We start from the raw sequence: 21,379 nt of genomic DNA, 5'->3' as shown, positions 1-21,379 counted from the left end.
ATTACATATAAATTAGAAATGAATTACTTGATTGTAACAAAATTAAATTGCTTGCACATGCGTGAAGTTATATCTTAATACTAAATTACTAAGTATAAAATTAAAGAAATACTTAAAAAACTCCATTTTGATTATAAATTTAAAATTTAACAAATGAACAATTAAATAGTTTATACCTATACATAAAATATGAAATATATAAAATGATTATAAATAAATTTCATTCAATTTAATTAAAAATTTAATGTATTAATAATTAATTAAACAAAGAAACGTCGCTGTTCGTTTTTTTCAATTAAAGCTAATGGAATTTTCGCATATTTATTATGCTCTTTTCCAGTTTTTTTATTTTGTCTCCTCGTTCGGTACAAATCCTCTTCAACAATTCATTTTGAATTCTTTTTTTTTTAACCAAGTCAGTTAAAAATTCGATCTGGGAGTACAAGGTATATTTAACAATAACTGTCTACAACATTAAAAATAAGTTACTTACTTGAATTCGGTTTCTGTCAGCATTGTTTGCATATTTTATTGCCTGGATTTCGAGATTTTTCATGTTGTCTTTAACATAATCCAACTGCAGTTCCTATTTTAGATGGTTAAAATTAATAAATTAGAGACAATGATGTAGTCCATAAATATAGTAAGTATAGTATAACAGTAAATATTTTTTAAAAAATGTATCATTAACAAAAATAAAAACATTACTTTAATACAAATGTGAGGTGTGTTAAAGTCGAAAACCAGCATACTGCATATTATGTTGTAAGACAAGATTGAAGAAGATATGAAAGAATATATTTATAAGTTAAATGAAGAGATTTTAAAATACATATTATAAGAAGAAACGAATGGAATGATAGTAAATAAAATTAAGAAAGATGAAGTGCGAAAATCAATAAAAACAATAAAGCCTAAGAAAGCTTTAGGAAATTCGGTCCAGGTTACCTATATAAATATGTAAAGCATTAAGAAGTAACATAATTAAACTAACGTTCACATTACAGAAACAATACTTATTTTTAACTTTTACCATAACTTAACTTTATGTTTTTGAATTACTTTTTATTTTTACTAATTCAAAATCAGTCGATTTGTCAGAATACATCTAATTAATATTAATCATTTTTGTCATATATATTGTTGTTTTAACATAATATACTGAAATTAGGCTAATATTGTACATACTTTTTCAGTTATAGTATTAGTTAAGTCAATAATAGTATCGTTTGCTGTTTTTATATGGCATCGTGCAATAGTTTCGGCTGCAAGAATTTGACGATTTTTTGACATCAAACTTTTCTTCAGGTTTTTTATATCTTCGTCTTTGTAACTATCTAGAAAATATATAATAAAACATATATATATGTTTTTTTTTGTACTTCCTAATAAGGCAGACTGAATATTATCGATAAAATAAAATAGATATGTTTGTCACGACAGACAACGTTCGCCTTATCCCATTTGAAAATAAAAAGGGGTTTTACAGATTTGTTTTAAATAAAAAAATATTGTGAAACTGAAATGTGTTGATGTAGGAATGATAGAACTATAAAATAAAATATTCTGTCCTATTCTATCAGCCAAAAGTGGCCATAGCAGGTGTACGCTGGACGAATGGGGTCATCGTTCATACTAAATGTTTAGATTTACTTTATTAAATATATATTTTTGGGGGAATTGCGAATTTCCTAGTAATTTTAAAATTGCGTTTAACTTGACTAAATTTATTTTGTTGTAAATTAATATTATACTTACTATTTAAACTTGAACTGTTTACTCCTTTATCGTAGTGTGATGCTCTTTTTTTAGCGTATGGATGGAAACCGTTTTTGTTTTGATTTGCAACCCAATTATCTTTGGTTTTAAAACTCCGTTCAATTGCCTCTTGTATGCCGAACAACAATTTTTCACACTTTAACATTTCTTTTCCAAATATGGACAATTCATTTAACATAGTATCCATCTGGTATACCAAGTGGTTTAATTCTTGCATAAAATACGAACTATTTTCATTTTGCTTCAAGCTCGACTTAGATTCTTGTAGTTTTTGGATAGTTTGAGTTTTTTCACGTACGTTGTTTTCGAGTAATTCAATTTTAATATTGAAATTTTCTATATGTGTTCTTGACAATAACATTTCATGTTGTAAGTTACAATTTTCCTCTTGTAACATTGTGACCATGTCATTTTTTTCATGAACTCTAATGGTTAATTCTTTTGAGGCACTTTCGATTTCATTGTAGGCGCTGTTCCGTTTCTCTCTTTCTTCGTGATATGACAAACACATTTCTTCATTGTTTTTGGTCTGTTCTGCCAGATTAGACCGAAGCAAATTTATTAACTCTGTTGCATCATTATATCTGATGTCCTTTTCGTTCAACTCATTTTGTCGTTCATTAAGCAACCGTTTTAGAGTCTTGGCTTCTTTATGATATTGGTCAATCGTAGCTTGCGTTTTATGAAGGCATTCTTTTAGCTCGTACAACTCATTTTTATTATTCATAAAAGCTATTTTATTCTGTTTATATTCTTCAATTTCATTTAACAGTTTTTCATTCTCATTTTCAATATGATTTTGCCACTCTTTAAGATCTTCGAGTTCTTTAGTTAGCTGCTGATTTTGATCTTCTTTATATTGTAATTGTTGTCTACTCTCATTGTGTAAATATTCTTTCTTTTCAAATATCGTTCTTAATAAAATATGAATAAGATCAGATAAATTAGAGTTTTCGGCACTTATACCATTAAAGCCTTCGGCACTTACAGCATTGATGCCTTCAATTTGATTTATTTCCTCTACAATTAGTAACTTTCCGTCAAATAGTTCCTTTTCGATGTAGCTTTTTTCTTGTAAGGTGGACACTTGGTCACTTAACCAATTAAATTTACTCGGGTCTTGTAAAAAATGGTGTTGTAATAACTGAATAATCAAATTGTTTTCTTCGTTTTCTGATTTAATAATAATGTTTTCCTTTTCTTGATCAGCGATTTTTAAATTTTGAATTAATACATTTTCTTTGAGTTTATCAACATCTTTAAGAATTTGATCACAAATGGTTACACCTTTAATGCGCAGAGTGGACACATTTTTATCTAAAGTGTGATTTAAGATGTTATTTTCCATATGTACAAAGTTATTTTCATTTACAATAGCTAGACGATCATTTTCTTCTAATGAATCCATTGAGTTCAGAAGCTATAACATATTAAATAAAACATCTCTTAAGACAGGGGATGGTTGCATAAATGATATTTAATTTAATATATATATATATATATATATATTATACATTTTCCCCACGAAAAAAGTTGTATCTAATTTTTCAAATTTTTGTGGTAAATAAAATAAACATTCTAATTAAATAGGAATTTATAATATTTTATTAAAACACAAATCATTGACTTCCTCAATACCGAATTGATCACATTTAAGAGGACACTAGACACCCTTAATTTGTCTGCGAAAAAATAGTTTTGCTGAGGACAAGTATGTAAGGGCGATATTTATAGTAACTGTATAAAATGTTTACAATGGAAGGAGAATAACTTTCTCTATGCCTTAGTGTTTTTAAATTTTTGATAACTTAAACACAATCAAAATTATTTATTCATAAAAATTCATTTTTTCCCCTTTTTTCATTAGTTTATAATTATAATATAATATGTTGATAAATATATGATATCTATGGCAATTATAATATAATTGCCATTTACCATAGATATCAACAAAATAAAAACGTTAGGTACGGCGTAGATAAAGTTCTTCTCTATATATTGTGAAAATTTTGATTAGTCTTCTGTTAATACTAACCATACATACTTATCTCGCGCAAAACAGTTTTGATTGGGAAAAATTTGCATATCATCTTATAAAAATGACCGTTCTTTACTCCTTAGAAATGGGCGGTGTAGCGTCCTTGTCACTATTTTTATCAATTAATGTTTAATAGTCCAGTATAATCTGAAAAAACTTTCCCGTTAAAATGAAAATTACCCCATCACCTTCGAATTTAATCAGTTTTCCTAGACAATTGTACAAACACACTGGTAACATTTCAGTGAAAATTCTAATCTGTATAGGCGCTATCGACGAACATGGTAATTGAAGGGCTTGGAGCAACAGTCAGATAAATTCACTTTTATAAATTCTTCAAGGCGCTCAAAAGAAAATGCCTTATCCTATTTACTATAATAGGGGGAAATTTAGTAATATTTTTGTAAGTAGTGAACCATGTACACGGTTTTGTTGCACTAAACTAAAATGTAGATAATTTTTCTATAAACATTTTCCACGAATAAATAATAGTTTTTAATAAAAATGGTTACTGCCCCAAGCCCTCTAATTGCACATATGAACAAACACACATACTAACAAAATGCCAATTCGTTCTGTTTTGATACATATCATAAAACCTAATGTCCAGAGAACCGTAGTTAAAATTTACTACTCAGTAGGTACTACAATACTATTATGATTATGATACTTATACATATCCATACCTCATTGCATACAGTCAGTTACGTCTTGTTGAAATAAATATAATCTTGGAAAAAATATTGTCGTCTTAATTTACTTAAATTAATAAATTATAAGTATATAAGAAATAAATAATTTGTGCTGATCAAACGACCGAATTGTAAAACCGTTTGATTATTATATTAAATAACGGTTAAGAAGAAGAAAATTATACCATAGAGGATACATGACAATCGTTGAATATTTAACCATGGTAAGTACCACGTTTAAAGGTCGTGGTAGTGTAATCACAGATATAAATCTGTAATATATTATTTATTTATTTGTTTATTAGAACTATTTAATATACAATTTATATATAATATCTGTGCGTATAATACAGTAATAATTGTTATATTCATTTTCAGTTATCTTATCTAATTATAGTGGTGGGGCGGTAACGACGGGGCGAGTCGTGCCGCTAGCCGTTAGGCAGTGTGTATATTTTATAACAATGGTTTTACTAAAGGCAGGGATCAAAATTCAAAAGATTTCTTATGTTCACACATAAGCGCCGTTTTGTTCTATGCCGAATCGATAAACAACATGAGAATAAAGGCGATACCTTGCAGCGAAATAGAAGAACTTATTAAAAATAAAATAAATGTGCTGGCCATTGACATTAATAATAACAACAACGCTATAAGTACAACGTGCTCGAATAAGCCGGCCAACTATACGATTGTGTTTGGCGAACACATTTCTTTGAAGTTTGTTGATAATTATTATTATGCTTACAGATCCGCAGGAGTATATTTTGCATCTATGTCTACAATACCATTTTACAATAAAAACGAACCTATAATTCTTCGACTTAATAACTATTAATATAAAATATGGTAATAAAGTAAAATACAAGCATTATCGAGTGTCTGATATTTTTTTTTTTGGGAATAATTAACAAATAATAATTATTATATGCTTCTTAACAGGTGACATTTTTGTTAATGGCCAACACATATTTATTATTATAATGTGCTCCTTAAGAGGTTATTATGCAGTTGTAAAAATATTCAGTTTATTGTTTTAAATTTTTAATCTTTGACTTTTTTAAGTAGATTTTTACAATTAGCAGCAGAAAGTAATAAAATATGTCGGATTTACGTAGTCGGAAAAAAAATTCGTAATAATACCTATTTATAAATTATAATATTATATTATTATATGTTAACTAAGGCAAATAAAATATCCATTGTGTAATTACTAATTTTAATAGTAACAAAAAAATACCTATTAATACTTTATAATGCATATGTAGTGGGTTTGCCAACCGGAGAAATTTCAATAAGATTTCTTTTTTTTAATCGTACCTAATTATGATATTTTTTACAAAACGTGCAGTGTCTAAAGTATGATATATATATAATAATTAATAAGTATATACCCGATTATAATAGTTACAAAGGTTGGAGTTATTCGTAACTATGTTTGTTCGGAGGTAAATAAAAAAAATAATACAAGTCATGTAATAAATACTATTTTTATTATTTTTTTACATGGAAACTATAAGCAAGAACACACCATAGCGTAAAACCGCATGAATGTGATAACTATATTATTTAATTCAACATATTATCAGATAACATACAATATGAATGGTGTTCATTGTTCGGGCATATAATCTGTATAACCGTATTTTGTACTATTAAAATGATAATATTTAATTAAAAATTCAAATCAACTTTTTAAACAGCCAAAGAAATAACAAACTGTTACAGGTAAGTTTCAAGTTTTAGTTTATATAATACCGAAAGTATATCATATAAATCAAAATAATTTTCATACAGTTATTTCTACATAATTATATGAAAAAATTTGAATTCTTGTTAGGTAACTAAAAACTGTTACATTTTTTTAACGGAAAAAAAGGAAGACATTAAAACAAAGAAGAATAGATCAAACATTAACACATCTAACGTTATATTATATTAGTAATTTTATGTTTTTGTTTAAAGAACATTAACGACACTTTAATCTTAAACATTAATTCAATATTTTGGTGTTTCAGTTATTAAAAATAAACAATCACAACATTGTTGGTGTTAGAAAAACATACAATCGACTCTATAGATAAAAAGATGGTGGAAACTTGTTCGCTAATAATAAATACTGTACATTCATAATATAATTTTAATTTTTTTTTATACAAAGAAGAAAGAAAACAAAGGGAATGTGGAGTCGATTCACTCGTATGTACAATATTTTATAACAGATATTATAATTTTTAAGGTTCTTTTAATTAATCTATTTTTAAACTATATAAAACACTTAAACAAATAATTTGGTAAGTTTCAAGGATTTTTGATAAATAGAATTCTCGTAAAAAAATATAAGCTGCCAAAAAAAAAAAAAAAAGAAGAGAAAAAACAAATAAATAATAAAAAAAATATATATAAAATAATAATTATTATAAAGACAATTTATATACATATACTTAATTAATATGAATACTATTATATGAACACAAGGGTGTTAATTACTGTTGGCACAAGGTTTTTATGTTAAAGAGAAGCATGTTTAAAACTATGTCATTAACAACACTATACCTACTGGTTAATTTTTTTTTGTAAAATTTTAAAATTGTCATTTTATAAGTTTTTAAGGATTAGACTAAACAATAAAATATTAATAATTATTATGTTCCGAATTAAATTTGTATAAAAGTTATGTAGATTTTTTTTTAGTACAACCTAGGTTTATATATGTATATAATATATATATAAAATGTAATTTGTTATTGTAACCCACTCATATGGAGCGGGATCTATTAAGCCTGTGCTACCAAACTTTTTGATGATGATGTGCACTTAGGTCGTTGCGGCCAGCAAGAAGGAGGTAATTGTCATCTCCAATTGGGGCTTGCCTAGAGAACAAAAAATATTTTTATCTAATTTCCGATTTCACCCTAAGATTTACTTACTTGCTGCCTAATTTTGTTTCTCTATTAATTGTTCTTATAACTGTTCTGTGCTCTTGTTCTAGTTTATAAATAATTTCTCGTAGAGTAGATAAAGTCTTAAATGTAGTTTTTGGGTCTTCGATTAACAATGGATGACATAATCTATTATCTCCAGGATATACAGATTTGCATTCACAGGCTTCTAAAAGAAAACAAAAATTAACCTATTGTTAGGTTTATTTTTTTTTAACTGTGATGAATGAGATGAGACCTTCATATTTATTCGGGAAAATTTATATGATGCGGAATATGCAGAAATGACCCTTAAGGTAATTAAAACACAAATACTGAGGTTAAAAAACAAACAAACAAAAAAAAACCCAGGAGAAGAATTTTTGTTTGTTGAGCTTGTAGAAAAAAGGGGAAAATTTTGGCATTTGATTTGTAACGTTTGGACTTCAGAAAAACACAACAACTTGAGGTATTTCTTTATTAAATGTGGCTTATAAGACAATCTCAAAAATCGTTCTGTCTAGAATAAAAGAAAAGGCTCGGCAAACTATTGGTGACTACCAGGAAAGGTTCAGAACAGGAGTATCGACAATAGATTAAATGTTTATTTTTAGAAAATGTTATCAAAAGTGACCCAGGTGAAAGTTACAATTGTTGATGTAACTTCAAACCTAGTAGTGGTAAAATCACTGATAAAATATATTTCAGATAAACGCTTCTATGAGAATCTGTAGTGGTACCTTCTCAGTTCGGCATCAAAGGTAAAACAGCTTAGATAATTGTAGGAAAAAGAGAGTCGTATCTATAGGTACATTATTAAATGTATTTTCGATTAATCTCAATAGAATGGAACAATTTCAATATCATAGAAAAGTGGTGACGTAGAGCAATGAGATTTTGAGTAAGTTACAGCTGGAAATACAAACAGGCAACAAGAATTTCTATAAGCTTTCAATGTTGAAGGAAGTGACTTTACTGTCAAAAAAATAAAAAAAGATGCTATTCATTAGCTTTACATGTCCAATAATAATACTTTATGAAGCAAAAACCTGGCCAATGAGTTGTAAATAAATAAAAAAATATAGTTGTTACTTCAGAATCTCGTTATAATAGAAACGATTAGATTTGAAAGATTCAAGTTATTAGAAGGTCTCGATTAGAAAGAATGAGCAAATGATAGATAATGATGAAGAATGTAAATTTTACCAATTTTGTTTGTGTTTAAATATATTTAAAAATACCTATATGAAACAAACTTACTTAAAACATTATCAAAACGATCAATGTGCGTTACACAAAGTGCGTGCAATCTAGATAGCTCTCTATCAACATCGACACTACTCGTTTGGATATAATCAGCAGACATTGAAACTTCTTGACACCCTTTGGTCCTTTCATTGTTGGATTTACAACTATATTTAAAAGCAGCATAATATTTTTATTAAAATAAATGGAACAATGAAATGCAAAGTGTACATACCAAAGCCAAGTGCCATTTATAAATGCAGCTGGGTGATAAAGGGTGAGACGTTTGCTATTTGAAAAACACATTTTCGTTAGCAAATCCACCCACTCTTTTTCTTCAACACAATTATTGGCTTGCACGTATAACACTCTCTCAGGTTGTATTATTTGAAACATATTGTTTTTGTTAAATGACTCTTGTTGCAGGCGTTCTACAGCTAAAATATCTGACAGCGTAATTGTGCACAGAGGTTCTTTACCTATGATCACAAAGTCAGTTGAAACCAACCATAACGACAAGTTTTTTATTTTTATACTACCTTTCTGTTTGGCATATGATAAATCTCGAGTAGTTAATTTAAAATATCGCTGTTTAAAATTTTTCCTACCAAATCTTTTACGGCCTTGAGCTCTTTTGGTTAACATCCTATAACAGAACAAATTAAATAATTAATAAATATATACATTTATTAAGTACCTAACATATATTATTTTACAACACTCAATTTAAATTTATTCCACAATAAAACTCACCACTGTGTAATTTTCCTTAGAAAGCTAAAATACAGAATATGAATTTAAAAGAGGTACACCATACCATTTGAGTGTTACTATTGAAGTGCAAAAATAAACAAAAAAAGTTGGTTAAATAATAATTACCCTTCTTTAAGTGTAACAGGAGTATCCTGAGTATACTGTGCGGGACCAGCCGAGGCAGAAATTATTTCTAAAAACTAAAACAAACAGAAATATAATATTTTATACTAATTTTATAGTTATTATTTTTAATTGAATCTAACCTGTCTGACTGCTGTAACATGCTGTTCAGTGTATACAGATTGGTACATTGATGACATGTATTCTTCTTTAAAATTTGATCGTGAACAAACAAGGTTACCTAAACTTTGTATTGTTTTGGATACTAACGTAAGGGTCCTATTCGTTTGACTATCCTGAAATCGAGAGGTACATGGTTAACATCCGTAAAGTAAATCTTGACAAGAAAAACTTACTATTTGTTCTTTAGTGAGATCAAAGAGTCTGGGGCCTAAAATAGCAGGTGCGAAAAATCTTAAAAATATAAAACCAGATACAACAGAATATTTAATTTCTTTATTCTCTGAAAAAAAAAAATACCAAAACAAAATTAAACACAAAACAAAATATTTAAACAAATTAAATACCTGGGAAAAATTTATTGGCCACTTCTTTCAGCGTATGGAAGAGTTGGCACATTACCGTAGGACATTTAAGAGCCGACGTAGTAATAGCTTTGAAAACATCTTCCACATAAATCTAGTGTCGTAATAAAAATTGCATAAGTAATGAATAAAAAAAATTGGCAGTAAGGTTTCATTTATTAAATTTAAATACCTTCAAGTTGGCCAAATTATGACTAATAACTGCTGTGTCTTTAACTCGTGCAGGATCAATTTCACATGGCCTTCTTTCGGACAATAATCTCTCCAACGGAGGTCTGAGAGTTTCATGCAAATACCTCATCCCAGCTATGTGCATGGATTCGTCCATCATTTTTGATACCAACGAATTACCACGGAAAATAGTATTGGCATCACTAAAACAATAGTTGTTAACGTTTAAAATGTAATTATTCCAATTTTTTAAGTCAACATTTATCTAGATACTTACGTAACTTTTGATATTTCCCAAATAGCAAGGGATCTGATTGTCTGAACTATTTGCCCATGATGGAGTAAAACACGTACAAGAGGTTGAGCTGCATCTAATTTATTCGGGATGATTTCACCCAGTAGATAAACTAAACTAGCAGTGGTTGGCTAATATTAGAGAAAAAAAAAATATACATATCAAATTAAAAATTATTAATGTTGACATGCAGTTAATAGAAAACCATACTTGTACAGAATGACTGTTCAATATCATGAGTTTTAGACATTCGTAATTGTGAGATGGAAGTACATAATCGGCCGTATAATGAATTTTCAAACGCAAAGAACCAACAGTAGGATAATTAAAACCCGGGTCTTCTCTGAGACTGGTTTTTCGATTACGTGGTTGCAAAAAGTACCTAAAATTATAATGCTTTTATTATGTCAAATGCTTTTTTTTTGGTTTGTTTTTTATACAATAACTTACCACGCACTAACAGTTCTTCCTTGCAACGGTATGATTACCTGACCCAAAAATACAGTATTGCTGCTAGATACTTCATGGTAGAGCGTGACAATAAGTTCAGCCCAATCAGCAGTAGGGGTTTGTTTTGACATATTGTGTTGTTTGTGCATTCCACTCATTCCAGGAAGCTAAATTAAAATTATTTTAATATTCTTCCATTTATATTTTAGAAATAAATGATAGGTAACTTACAGTAAACGCAAAAGCCTCATCAAAAACAGGAGAGTTAGTCTTTTTCTTGACTTTGGTCCTTTGGTTTTCTGTTTTATCATTTGTGTATCTAACTGTTACATCAGCGAATGGATCACAATTTCCATTCGTAATAGCTAATTCACACGCTTCGTTTAAACGTACTCTAAGACTGCCCCGGCTTTCACTAAATTCAATTTCAATATGAATTTTTCCCTAAACAAAAACAAAGTCAGACAATATTTATATGTATACATTTTTATTTTAGTAAAAGTTTCATACATAATTTAATAAGTGACCAATAGGTGTAATGTTAGTAAAAATAGATATATAAATAGATATTATTTAATATAATGTGATAGAGTAAACAGAATGTTTTATTTGTTAATAGAACAAAAATTTAACATTAAACGAGTCAGGGCATATCTATAGTATCTTGTGTATATTATATAATATGAATAAATTAGTTTATTTTTCTATTGGGTAACAAAACTTTGCTAGCAGCATTGTTGAAATTTGACCCGAACACTATTAATATTGTACAAAAGTGAAAATTGACATAAATTATTTGTCATAAAAATAATGTGTATTCTAATGCAAACGAAGATTTACCGAATGAAAAATGAGATAAGGAATCCTATAGCTTTGCTATACATCCAAAAATATACTGTTATATGACATTAACAGTATTATGAAGATTATTACGCCAAAACTGGAATTTTGATTATCAATTTTCCATTATAAATAGTGTACGGTTATTGTTAAATAATATGCAGTTTATAGTAACATAAAATAAATCAATAAATTCTATTGTATTTTAGACGATGTTTCAATTTCGAATAATTACTCAATTACCCGTAAATACTTAATTACCTATTTATATTGAAAAGTATTTACTAAAAATGAAGTGTTAATTAAACAATGTGAAAAGTAGACATGTAAACATTGAAAATATGTGACGAGTGTATGCAATTTTTTAAAACTACTTAGGGCCAAATACAACATTAAGTTTATTCGCATGCTATGAATAATTAAATTCAGAGGTTAATAAATTTGGTTACTTTAACAATCCATGAATGAGCGTTTGTTTACCTGAACTTCAGATTCAACGTTGAGCGGTCGTAAAGGAAACCAGTGATCCTTGTCATTGAATGATGTCAATTGGTCACGCCGAACAGTCACTCTTCCTAAAGGTCTATCCCGCTCATAAACACATACACCCAGGTAACGGAAACGACGAGGTATTTCAAATTCAAACTCTTCACCCCAAAACGGACTGTTAACAAAGTAACATAACTATATTTAGTTTATATAACAATAATATAATCCTATATGAGAAAAACTTTTACTAATCATAATTTTAATTAGCGTGAGAATTCTTAGCTCTACAATTAACAATACTATGGGAATAACTTTTCAAACTGAAACAAGAAAGTATATTAATGTAACGTATAATTATAGGGAAAAATACAATTATTTCTTTTTTATAAGAAAAGTTATTATTTATGATATAAATAAAGAAATTTATTAATTTTTGATAAGCATAAAAAGTTTTAGTTTCTCTAATTAAACACAATTTTATTAAGACATTTTATAACTAGCAAAATTACACAAATAGTTATACATTTATAAAATGAATTTGTATTTTTACACATAAGGGCCAATGGTATGATTATTAAAAAAATGGTATAATACGAGTTGCCTAGAAATCGTAGGTTGGCTATTATCTGATTATCAAATTATAATATTTAAATGTAAGGTATGATGTTAAGAGTAAAATGTACTGAAGAAAATGTAGCAAATCATATAATTATTATTAAAAAATCGTTTAACAAATACGACTTATAGTTAACGTACAATGTTATCATTCAATTTTAATTTATAGACTTTAAATATCATACATAATAATTATTTAGTACTATTTTAGATGGTCCTAATTATTAATAAAACAATGATTATATTTAAAATATTACATTTCATTTATTTTTCAGGAAATTTTGAAAAATACTTTTCATAACTTAAACAAACATTTGATTTCAATCGTATTTTTTTACTAAAAATTGTCTAAAAAGTACATATAAGTATATTATTATATTATACCTAATACTGTATGATTATTATAATATTATGATTATACTATACGATTATTGTATTATAATACTGCTTTATAAACAGTTATTATTATAATATTATTAAATTAAATTCTTTATGATTATATGTTTGATTAAAAAATGATTTTTTTTTAAAGATCACTTACGAGTAAAATTATTACTACAAGTAGAATTATACAAATTTGATAAATTCCTCTAATTAAATACTTAATAATATCACCGTGTACATATCGCACTTGAATAAAAGTCAAAGTTTACTCACCTTATTGCTTTCTCGATGGTCGCTGTACGGAATATTTCTTCCTGATCGAGAGTGATTGTACAATGTCCGTCCCTAAGCGATGAGTGCCCTTTGCCTAAATTTTTGGCATCACCTGAAGTAGGAACAAGATGAATAATCAGTACATCAGTACACAACTCGCAGGAATTGGGTTAACAGGTCCCCCGTATGTAGGGGGCCTGGACGCCCCCGTCCGCACGGGTTAGAATCCACAGAGGCCAAAAAATGGCCCCAAATGTCCAGACAGAATAAGCGCTTACCGATTTTAATCTTGAGCCTCTCGACGACCCTAAAGTTCGGCTTACCCTCGGCCATCGTCATTTCGCGCAAACCCGGTGCACGTCCGTCGCCAATTCATCAACGACGTTTCATTCAAAAAAGTAATTGATTCATGGTTTGTGTGTGTCCTTCCTTCCGAAAAGCGTTCCCATTCATGCGAAATGCTCGGGAGACGGGACGGGTGAGCGCGCGCGTGAAAGACGGAGATAGGGCAAGGGTGCGACGGAGACGGTTTGACAAATGCGGGCGGGGCGGGGCGCGCGGGTTTCCCGTCGGGCGGAAACGTATGTCGGTCAGGTGTTCCCAAACGCGACCCGTTTCCGGCCAGTCCGCCTAAACGGCGACCGCGGGCCAAAGTTAAAGGATAGCTTTTTTTTCTCAAGTCAAAACACAGATCAAGATTGTCCGCGTAATAATTTAAGTTGCACAATCGCCGAAAGAATAGTACAAAATAATATTATTATGTCCGCAGCAATTGAAGTTGGGCGCGTTACGACCGTCCTGAACGTACAAACGGTCGACAGTATTGATTAAAGTGTCTGCTGGTGTATTTTTTTTCAAAATAATGCCGCTGATGGATATATTGTCTACGTTGGGAGACAACCCTTATTTCGGGGCAGGTTTCGGATTGTTCGGACTCGGCCTGGGAGCCGCCGTCCTCCGAAAAGGTGCCACCACCGGTCTTATATTGTTTCGACGGAATTTCATGATGACGCTGGAAGTGCCATGCCGCGACAAGAGCTACCAATGGGTTTTGCTGTGGATCACCCAGAAGGCTGCTCGGCGTACTCAACATTTAAGCGTCGAGACTACTTTCGAGCAAATGGACACGGGCCGTGTGAACACGACCTACCATTTTTTGCCTAGCATCGGAGTACATTTAATTGAGTAATAATTGATTTTTCGTATGCATGTATACAGTTATATTATATTCTCCAGGAGGACGAGTGATTGGTTAAGACGACAGTGTCAAGTGCACACTGCTGTCGGTTTGACATGTCAGCCACAAGTGGCTCCATTTGCTGGACGAGTAATTGTCCAGTGAAAGGCATCGCCATGTCCCTCACCTGTGACAGATTAACCACCCGACTCTAGTAACAAAAACAATACGAAACCCGCTCCTCAAAAGAGGCAGTGATGGACCATTAAACTAAAAAAAAAATGTTTAATATTCTGTATAATCATGTGTTATATTTGCTAATAAGTTAAAACAAATCTATTGCAGATACCAAGGTAAATTTATTCAAGTGACGCGTACTAGAGAACAGCAATCACTGGATTTACATGCAGGTGTTCCGTGGGAAAATGTCGTACTCACTGCATTTGGTAGAAATAAGTCTCTGTTTACAAATATTCTCGAAGAAGGTGAATCTATTGACTAAAAAATAATGGATAATGCAGTAAAATATATTGACCAGTTTGTTAATTCGCCAGGTAGCTCGTCATATGGCTTTAAAATCTTTGGAAGGCCGCACAATAGTTTATACCGCATTGGGTTCAGAATGGCGCCCATTTGGTCATCCACAAAAACCTAGGCCTTTGTCGTCAGTAGTATTGGAAGATGGTGTTGCAGAACGTATTTTAAAAGACGTACAGAAATTTATTGATAAACCATATTGGTATATTGAACGTGGTATACCTTATAGGAGGGGTTATTTATTGCATGGTCCACCGGGTTGTGGAAAAACATCATTTATCAAAGCATTAGCTGGTGAACTACAGTATGGAGTATGTTTATTGAATTTGAGCGAACGTGGGCTTACTGATGATCGACTTAACTATTTAATGTCGGCTGCACCTCAAAGTACGATTATATTATTAGAAGATGTTGATGCAGCCTTTGGAGGACGACATGAGTCTAAACAAAGTGAGTATACCAAATATTAAAGTAAAAAATCCAATACATTAATCAGTAACATTTTTATATTTACAGTAACTGCCGCTTATGACGGTCTAAGTCGTGTCACTTTAAGTGGCTTGTTAAATGCTCTTGATGGGGCAGCTTCATCTGAAGCAAGAATATTATTTATGACTACCAATTTCATTGAGAGGTAAACTTAACTTTTAAAATGGTTTTATTTATTTTAACTTAATACATCATAAGCTTGGTACAGTTAAATTTAAAAGTTTAAAAGTACAGTTAAGAAGGTTAGGTAAGTGTAATTTTGTTAGGCTTTTAGGTCTAAATTTGTTTATTTTAGAAACAAAATGGCTTTTACTCATAGAAATTGTTGTATAAGTTAAAATAGATTTATACTTACATACTTTTACTCAACTCTTTTTAACTTGATTCTAATTCAGTCTATGATGGATTATTAATCAACTTATCCAGCCCGTATAGTTCTGATGCAATAACATTATTTTTTTAATTTATAGACTGGATCCTGCTTTAATTCGCCCTGGAAGAGTCGATGTCAAAGAATATATTGGTCATTGTTCAAAATCACAAATTGAACGAATGTACAAACGTTTTTTCTTAGAAAATAACAATAACGATCTAATGGCAGAAGAATTTGCAGAGACTGTTGTAAAAGCAGGAAAGCCTGCAAGTGCCGCTCAAATTCAAGGTTATTTTATGTTAGTTGAAGATAGACCCCATGATCACATAGTAAAGGAATATCAACGTATATGGGAGTCAACTTAATTAAGTAACCCAATTTGTAGTTTTATTAAAACGTTATTTTTCTATTGTTGAACATTGCGATCGATTTTTATACTGTATCAAATAAATGTAAAAAAGAAAGTTAGTCACTAATAATATTTAAATTAGCATTGAAAATATATTTTATAGAAAAACAACCTTGGCGAATTTACTTTGCACTTGATATCTTCGATGCGTAGCTGAGAAGGTATTTTGTTCATCTAATTACAGCTCGCTATAACTTTTTAAAAATAGCCTTGAATAGTTCCAAATTGAAAATTCTTTTGACATGTATTATGAATTTACATTACCAAACCAAATAAATATCAAAAGCCTTTTACCCCAGAAAGGGTAGGAACTTTTACTTTATTCCACATTTTTAGTTGTCATTGTATGGCTTAAGGTCTAAAAAGGAGACTGAAAATATACTTAGAATGTGTTTATTAGAATAGGGCTATACGTACAACATTTTCTCAAGTCTCTCTGTAGTCAAACTTTTTTTTTTTAAAAAAAAAAAACAAAAGAATTTAACAATATTTGTACTTTTACCATTATTTAAAAAATAGTACTTTTTCTAGCTTGTTTCAATAATGTTTTTAATAATAAATTTGGCTAATAATATCTTAGGAAGAAAAATTTTCAGAAAAGGCCGATTATTTTCTATTTAACGGATCAAATCATATTGTAAGTACATATTATGCACAAAAACTATCCTGGTGTAGATTTGTCTTGTGCAAAACAAAATATACATAGGAAGAAATATTAAATAAGTTATAAAAAAAAAATACACATTTGGACGTATATAAAACTAATTGAATGCAGGAACATTTATTTAAAATCGAGTCTAATGCACAAAATGACTAGTTTTTTACATGTGTCCGATTAACATTACCGATGTACAATAATTATATCGCTTTAACCAGACTACAATATTTATATCCGTTAATTAAATTTTACACCTAAGCCAAGTGAAAAAAAATGCATACATTTTAAATAGGTTGATTGATGACTTCGTATAAAATATTTTTAGTATACTCCCAAAGCAAAAGAAATATATCCCTCAAAGGGTATCTAATTAAAGATTTTGAAGATCTGAAAAAAAAATCAAACATCATATATTATTAGAATACGCATAATATTGTTTTACATATTATTATACATATTTAGTTAGTCAATCAAGTAAATCTGATGAAAAAATTATTACAAAAAAACACACGTCAATTTGAACAAACCTGCAGTTTATATGTTTGCATTTGAACACATAAGTATGATCTCGATCGCGAGTGTGACAAACACTTTGACAATAATGACCGCATTTCAACTGCTGTAAACACGGACGTGGACACTTCCTTGTCACAAAGTCTTCAGATTTAAAAACTTTTGAAAATGTTCCTTTATGAACCGAACATTCCAAAGTCAAATCACTTCCTACAGACAATATTGGTTTAATTTCAAAATTAATTATTCAATAATAATATACAGACACAAAATAAAGACATTAAAATTCATATTTATTTTACCATAACATTTTTGGTTGAGTAGTGAAGTATAAATTTTATTCCAAAGATCGCTTTGGCTAATAAGATTTTCTATATTTCCTATGATGTATAATCCGCTTTTGGCTTTAGACAACGCCGTACAGATTCTATTTTCATTTTTCCAAAAACAATCTTCTTGACTATATACCGTCGACAACAATACAATTTCACATTCGTTTACTGGACAACTGTCTACTGCCGAGACATTTACATATTTTAAAAGCAAAGATTCTTCCTTTTGCTGTAATAAAATTAAATTTTAAATGTCTTATTATTATAAATTACAATATTATATACCTTAACGATTTGATGTATTTGATTTTTATGAGTGGTCAAAATCAGTATATCTTCAGATTTATAATTTTGTAGGGTAAGATATCGGGCAACACCGATTAAAAATTTAGCCTCATGCATGTTTGTATGATTACCAACATCTGATTCCTAAACAGATAAATACAACTAAACATGATGTCAAATTATAAAAAAAAAATTTGTTTCTTAATTTTTATGTTTGTTACATTTATACTATCAAAAATTCTTACCTCGACAACTTTGTGCTCGATGAAATAAACATTTTTGGTAATACCAATTATATTTGGTAAATTTTTAGTTATTTCACTGCATTCTAAACTATAAGTAATACATGGTAATATTAATGACATTATTTCAGGCCGCAATCTGAATTGTTTAGTTAACTTATTTAACGGTAATCCGTTATTTATTAATCTTTCCATTAAGGTTTGATTGAAATTGTGTACTTTCGCCAGATTGTAAGACGATATTTTGGGACGTTCTGGTTTCAGATCACCTAAAATCAATACAGCAAACCATAAATATATTTGTTTTTTTAATTTTATTATTATTGTCATTATAATTTACCAATTAAAATTAAATGTTGTACATGTTCAGTTAAAGAAGAAACTACATACGGTTCAAGAGTTTCAGCTCCTTCTTCTATAATAACTAAAAAAAAGTATGGTATTATATTATATACATTTTTGTAAATTATCATCTTCATCTAACATATCAATTATTTCATTACATCACTAAAAACAGTGGCAGCTCGTGCTTTTGCAATGGGTGCACCCACTATTTAAAATATGAAAATTAAATAATAAATGTATATATTATATTATTATGATATGAAATGTGTAATTTAAAAAATGAATATTTATTAATAATGTAATTAAGAATAATCTAGTTTTTACACCTAAAATTATAGAAGTATGGTGTAATTGTATGTCAATACATACTTACCAATTGGTGGTTTTAATCTTTCTAATAGATCTTTATTTTTTACTGCTCCGGTCGTAGTTAATCCAATGACATGAGTTCCATTGAATAAATCTAAAGTTTGTTTAAGCCTATTCTCATCAAGTTGTTTGTACAGTTCAACATATTCACACCAGATTGGATTTATAATTTCTTTGTAATTTTTCACAATCCTGTGTACCCATTTGTAGTACAGATCCCATCTCTGGTTGGCTGGTACTAAATGCAAATCGTCGACAGTTATCGAATCATTTTTCACCTGAGAGTGATCATACGCTAACATGGATTCAAAATGCTCTAGAAATTTTTTTAATATTGACAAATGCTGTTGTATTTTGAAAGAATGATATTCGCTACCTTCGGTTACTTGATCGGTTAGTTCTGACAAATATATTTTTATATCGCTAGATTTGAGACAATGTTGATCGTTGTGTCCTTCTTGGAGTTTACTATTTTTTAACATTGTGTCAACTGAAAACGGATGAAACAACCAGTTAAGAAAATCCCAAGAATCTCCAAATATAGAATTCGATACTTCAGGTACGACTAATTTTAAAACATTCCAATCCAAGATGCCGGTGTACAGTTGATCACATTTTTTATAATAGTCTAAAATTGCTTGTTCTTTTATTTTAATAGCGATTTCTAAATCTTCATCGATATTAAGTTTATGAAGTTTAACGATTTCTTTTAGGCTATATTTTTTCAAATTATCACATTTAGATTGACTTCCAATTCTAATGAGTTTGTCTGTTAATTTCAATATTCCTTCTAAAAAATGATCCAGCGTATGATTATTATTACAAATAATTGCTATAGGATTTTTTAAACGACCAGTGACGTACAAGTTTTCGAGTAAAGTCTTAACAATTCTTTGACCAATAAAGGTTTTACCTGTACCCGACACACCTCTAATTAAAGCTAGTTTTTCTGTTAGAGCTGCCTTAAAAGCCCCAAATTGATTACTTTCTTGTTGTAAATATACTTCCGTTGGCCATTCTTCATTATTAAGTATATTAAATCTATAATCATCAATGTCATAAATTTGAAAAGTAGGATCGTTTAAATAATCAGGAACAGAAGGTGCCTTTGATGCGTATATAATATATTTCTTCAACGGAAATCGTTCTGCATCCATCTGCTGGATTCCTTTTAACGTCCAGTTATAAGGTACATAAAATTGTTCAAACTGACCCATCGATAATGTAGTGTTCGGTCTAATTTCTACTTCACATAACATTTCAACGTGTAAAATACCAAGTTTGAGGTATTCTTTATCATCTTTTAATACAAGACCAGTAAAAAATGTCTTGAAATTATCTTTAGAGAATAATAACAAAAAGCCATTAACAAATAAATTCATATTATAATGGCTTGGATCGAATTTAAAAACAAAGCCTAATTTGTTTCCAATAAATTCTCTAGATCCATCGAAGTAAACACTATTTATAACTAAATGTGAACTTTCCATGTTTTTATTCTTACGGTAGTTATGTATTGCTTTTCTTAATGGATAAATCAAGTCTTCGCGCAACAATTGAAACTGTGTGTCTAAATAGTGTTCTTCAGATATATATGGGCCTCTGTCAAGGTTAAACGGAAGTGATTTTACAAAATCAATGTCATTCATGGTTGGATGGATAGCATGTGTCCGAAACGACTTAAAGAACTCTTCAGGAAGATCGCCCATTTTGGTTTTTTTTGCTAAAAACAAAAATATTATGCAATAAAAGCCAAACAAAGTCACAACTAAACAAAGATATGGATAAAAATGTTACAATTATTATTAGGTTGAAACGAACACTTACAAAAATTAGTTGTTCAAACTAAGCGTAATTAATTATATATAGTACTATTTCAAATATAACATAGCATAATTTCAAATAACATCTTTTTAACAACAATCTGAATGGATGTTTTTAAAAAATTTGTATGTTTACTAACTGTAGGTATATAATACGAATTACGAATGTTAAATGGACGATCTCATGTGGTAGAAATAAAAAAATATTGAATAA

General features: G+C 29.4%; 5 protein-coding genes across 6 annotated transcripts; 1 reads left to right on the top strand and 4 right to left on the bottom strand.

Moving 5' to 3' along the window:
* Positions 1–290: 290 nt before the first annotated feature.
* LOC126846001 (uncharacterized) lies at positions 291–1,995 on the bottom strand. The gene is made up of 4 exons (XM_050585091.1): positions 1,759–1,995; positions 1,189–1,337; positions 494–586; positions 291–433 (listed from the first exon to the last, which is right to left on the bottom strand). The coding sequence occupies exons 1-4, from the start codon at positions 1,964–1,966 to the stop codon at positions 302–304; spliced, it is 582 nt and encodes a 193-aa protein (XP_050441048.1). The 5' UTR covers positions 1,967–1,995; the 3' UTR covers positions 291–301.
* On the bottom strand, positions 1,976–3,187 carry LOC126841302 (putative leucine-rich repeat-containing protein DDB_G0290503; the record flags this gene model as incomplete). Its single annotated transcript, XM_050577687.1, has 1 exon — positions 1,976–3,187. A coding segment is annotated over exon 1 (1,212 nt), but the record flags the coding sequence as incomplete, so codon positions are not given.
* A 3,776-nt stretch (positions 3,188–6,963) lies between these two features.
* LOC126844239 (GTPase-activating protein) lies at positions 6,964–14,117 on the bottom strand. 2 transcript variants are annotated; one of them, XM_050582267.1, is made up of 18 exons: positions 13,892–14,117; positions 13,614–13,725; positions 12,333–12,516; positions 11,244–11,456; positions 11,013–11,179; positions 10,773–10,944; positions 10,545–10,693; positions 10,269–10,470; positions 10,079–10,190; positions 9,908–10,014; positions 9,695–9,847; positions 9,555–9,628; positions 9,429–9,452; positions 9,215–9,321; positions 8,911–9,154; positions 8,691–8,842; positions 7,440–7,620; positions 6,964–7,382 (listed from the first exon to the last, which is right to left on the bottom strand). In XM_050582267.1, the coding sequence occupies exons 1-18, from the start codon at positions 13,950–13,952 to the stop codon at positions 7,298–7,300; spliced, it is 2,499 nt and encodes an 832-aa protein (XP_050438224.1). In that variant the 5' UTR covers positions 13,953–14,117; the 3' UTR covers positions 6,964–7,297. The 2 variants fall into 2 exon arrangements, with proteins under 2 accessions (XP_050438224.1, XP_050438234.1); XM_050582277.1 differs by lacking the exon at positions 9,429–9,452.
* Positions 14,118–14,303: 186 nt separating this feature from the next.
* Positions 14,304–16,709, top strand: LOC126844263 (mitochondrial chaperone BCS1). Its single transcript, XM_050582321.1, has 5 exons — positions 14,304–14,798; positions 15,136–15,275; positions 15,349–15,777; positions 15,844–15,961; positions 16,287–16,709. Exons 1-5 carry the CDS (start codon positions 14,476–14,478, stop codon positions 16,552–16,554), a joined length of 1,278 nt encoding a protein of 425 aa, XP_050438278.1. The 5' UTR covers positions 14,304–14,475; the 3' UTR covers positions 16,555–16,709.
* A 645-nt stretch (positions 16,710–17,354) lies between these two features.
* Positions 17,355–21,356, bottom strand: LOC126844230 (NFX1-type zinc finger-containing protein 1-like). The gene is made up of 8 exons (XM_050582254.1): positions 21,170–21,356; positions 19,347–21,065; positions 18,969–19,052; positions 18,632–18,897; positions 18,387–18,530; positions 18,072–18,330; positions 17,784–17,979; positions 17,355–17,643 (listed from the first exon to the last, which is right to left on the bottom strand). The coding sequence occupies exons 2-8, from the start codon at positions 21,049–21,051 to the stop codon at positions 17,541–17,543; spliced, it is 2,757 nt and encodes a 918-aa protein (XP_050438211.1). The 5' UTR covers positions 21,052–21,065; positions 21,170–21,356; the 3' UTR covers positions 17,355–17,540.
* Between the last annotated feature and the right edge of the window lie 23 nt (positions 21,357–21,379).

The sequence above is a fragment of the Adelges cooleyi genome, unplaced genomic scaffold (assembly GCF_023614345.1).
Source record: "Adelges cooleyi isolate 19-005CV unplaced genomic scaffold, UGA_ACOO_1.1 ACOO_flye_CR_arks_rails_tigmint_CR_PRNA_108, whole genome shotgun sequence".
In the NCBI taxonomy this organism is placed as follows: Eukaryota; Metazoa; Arthropoda; class Insecta; order Hemiptera; family Adelgidae; genus Adelges; species Adelges cooleyi.
The sequence above is the reverse complement of the archived record's forward strand: the minus strand, read 5'-3'. Positions and strand labels throughout refer to the sequence as shown.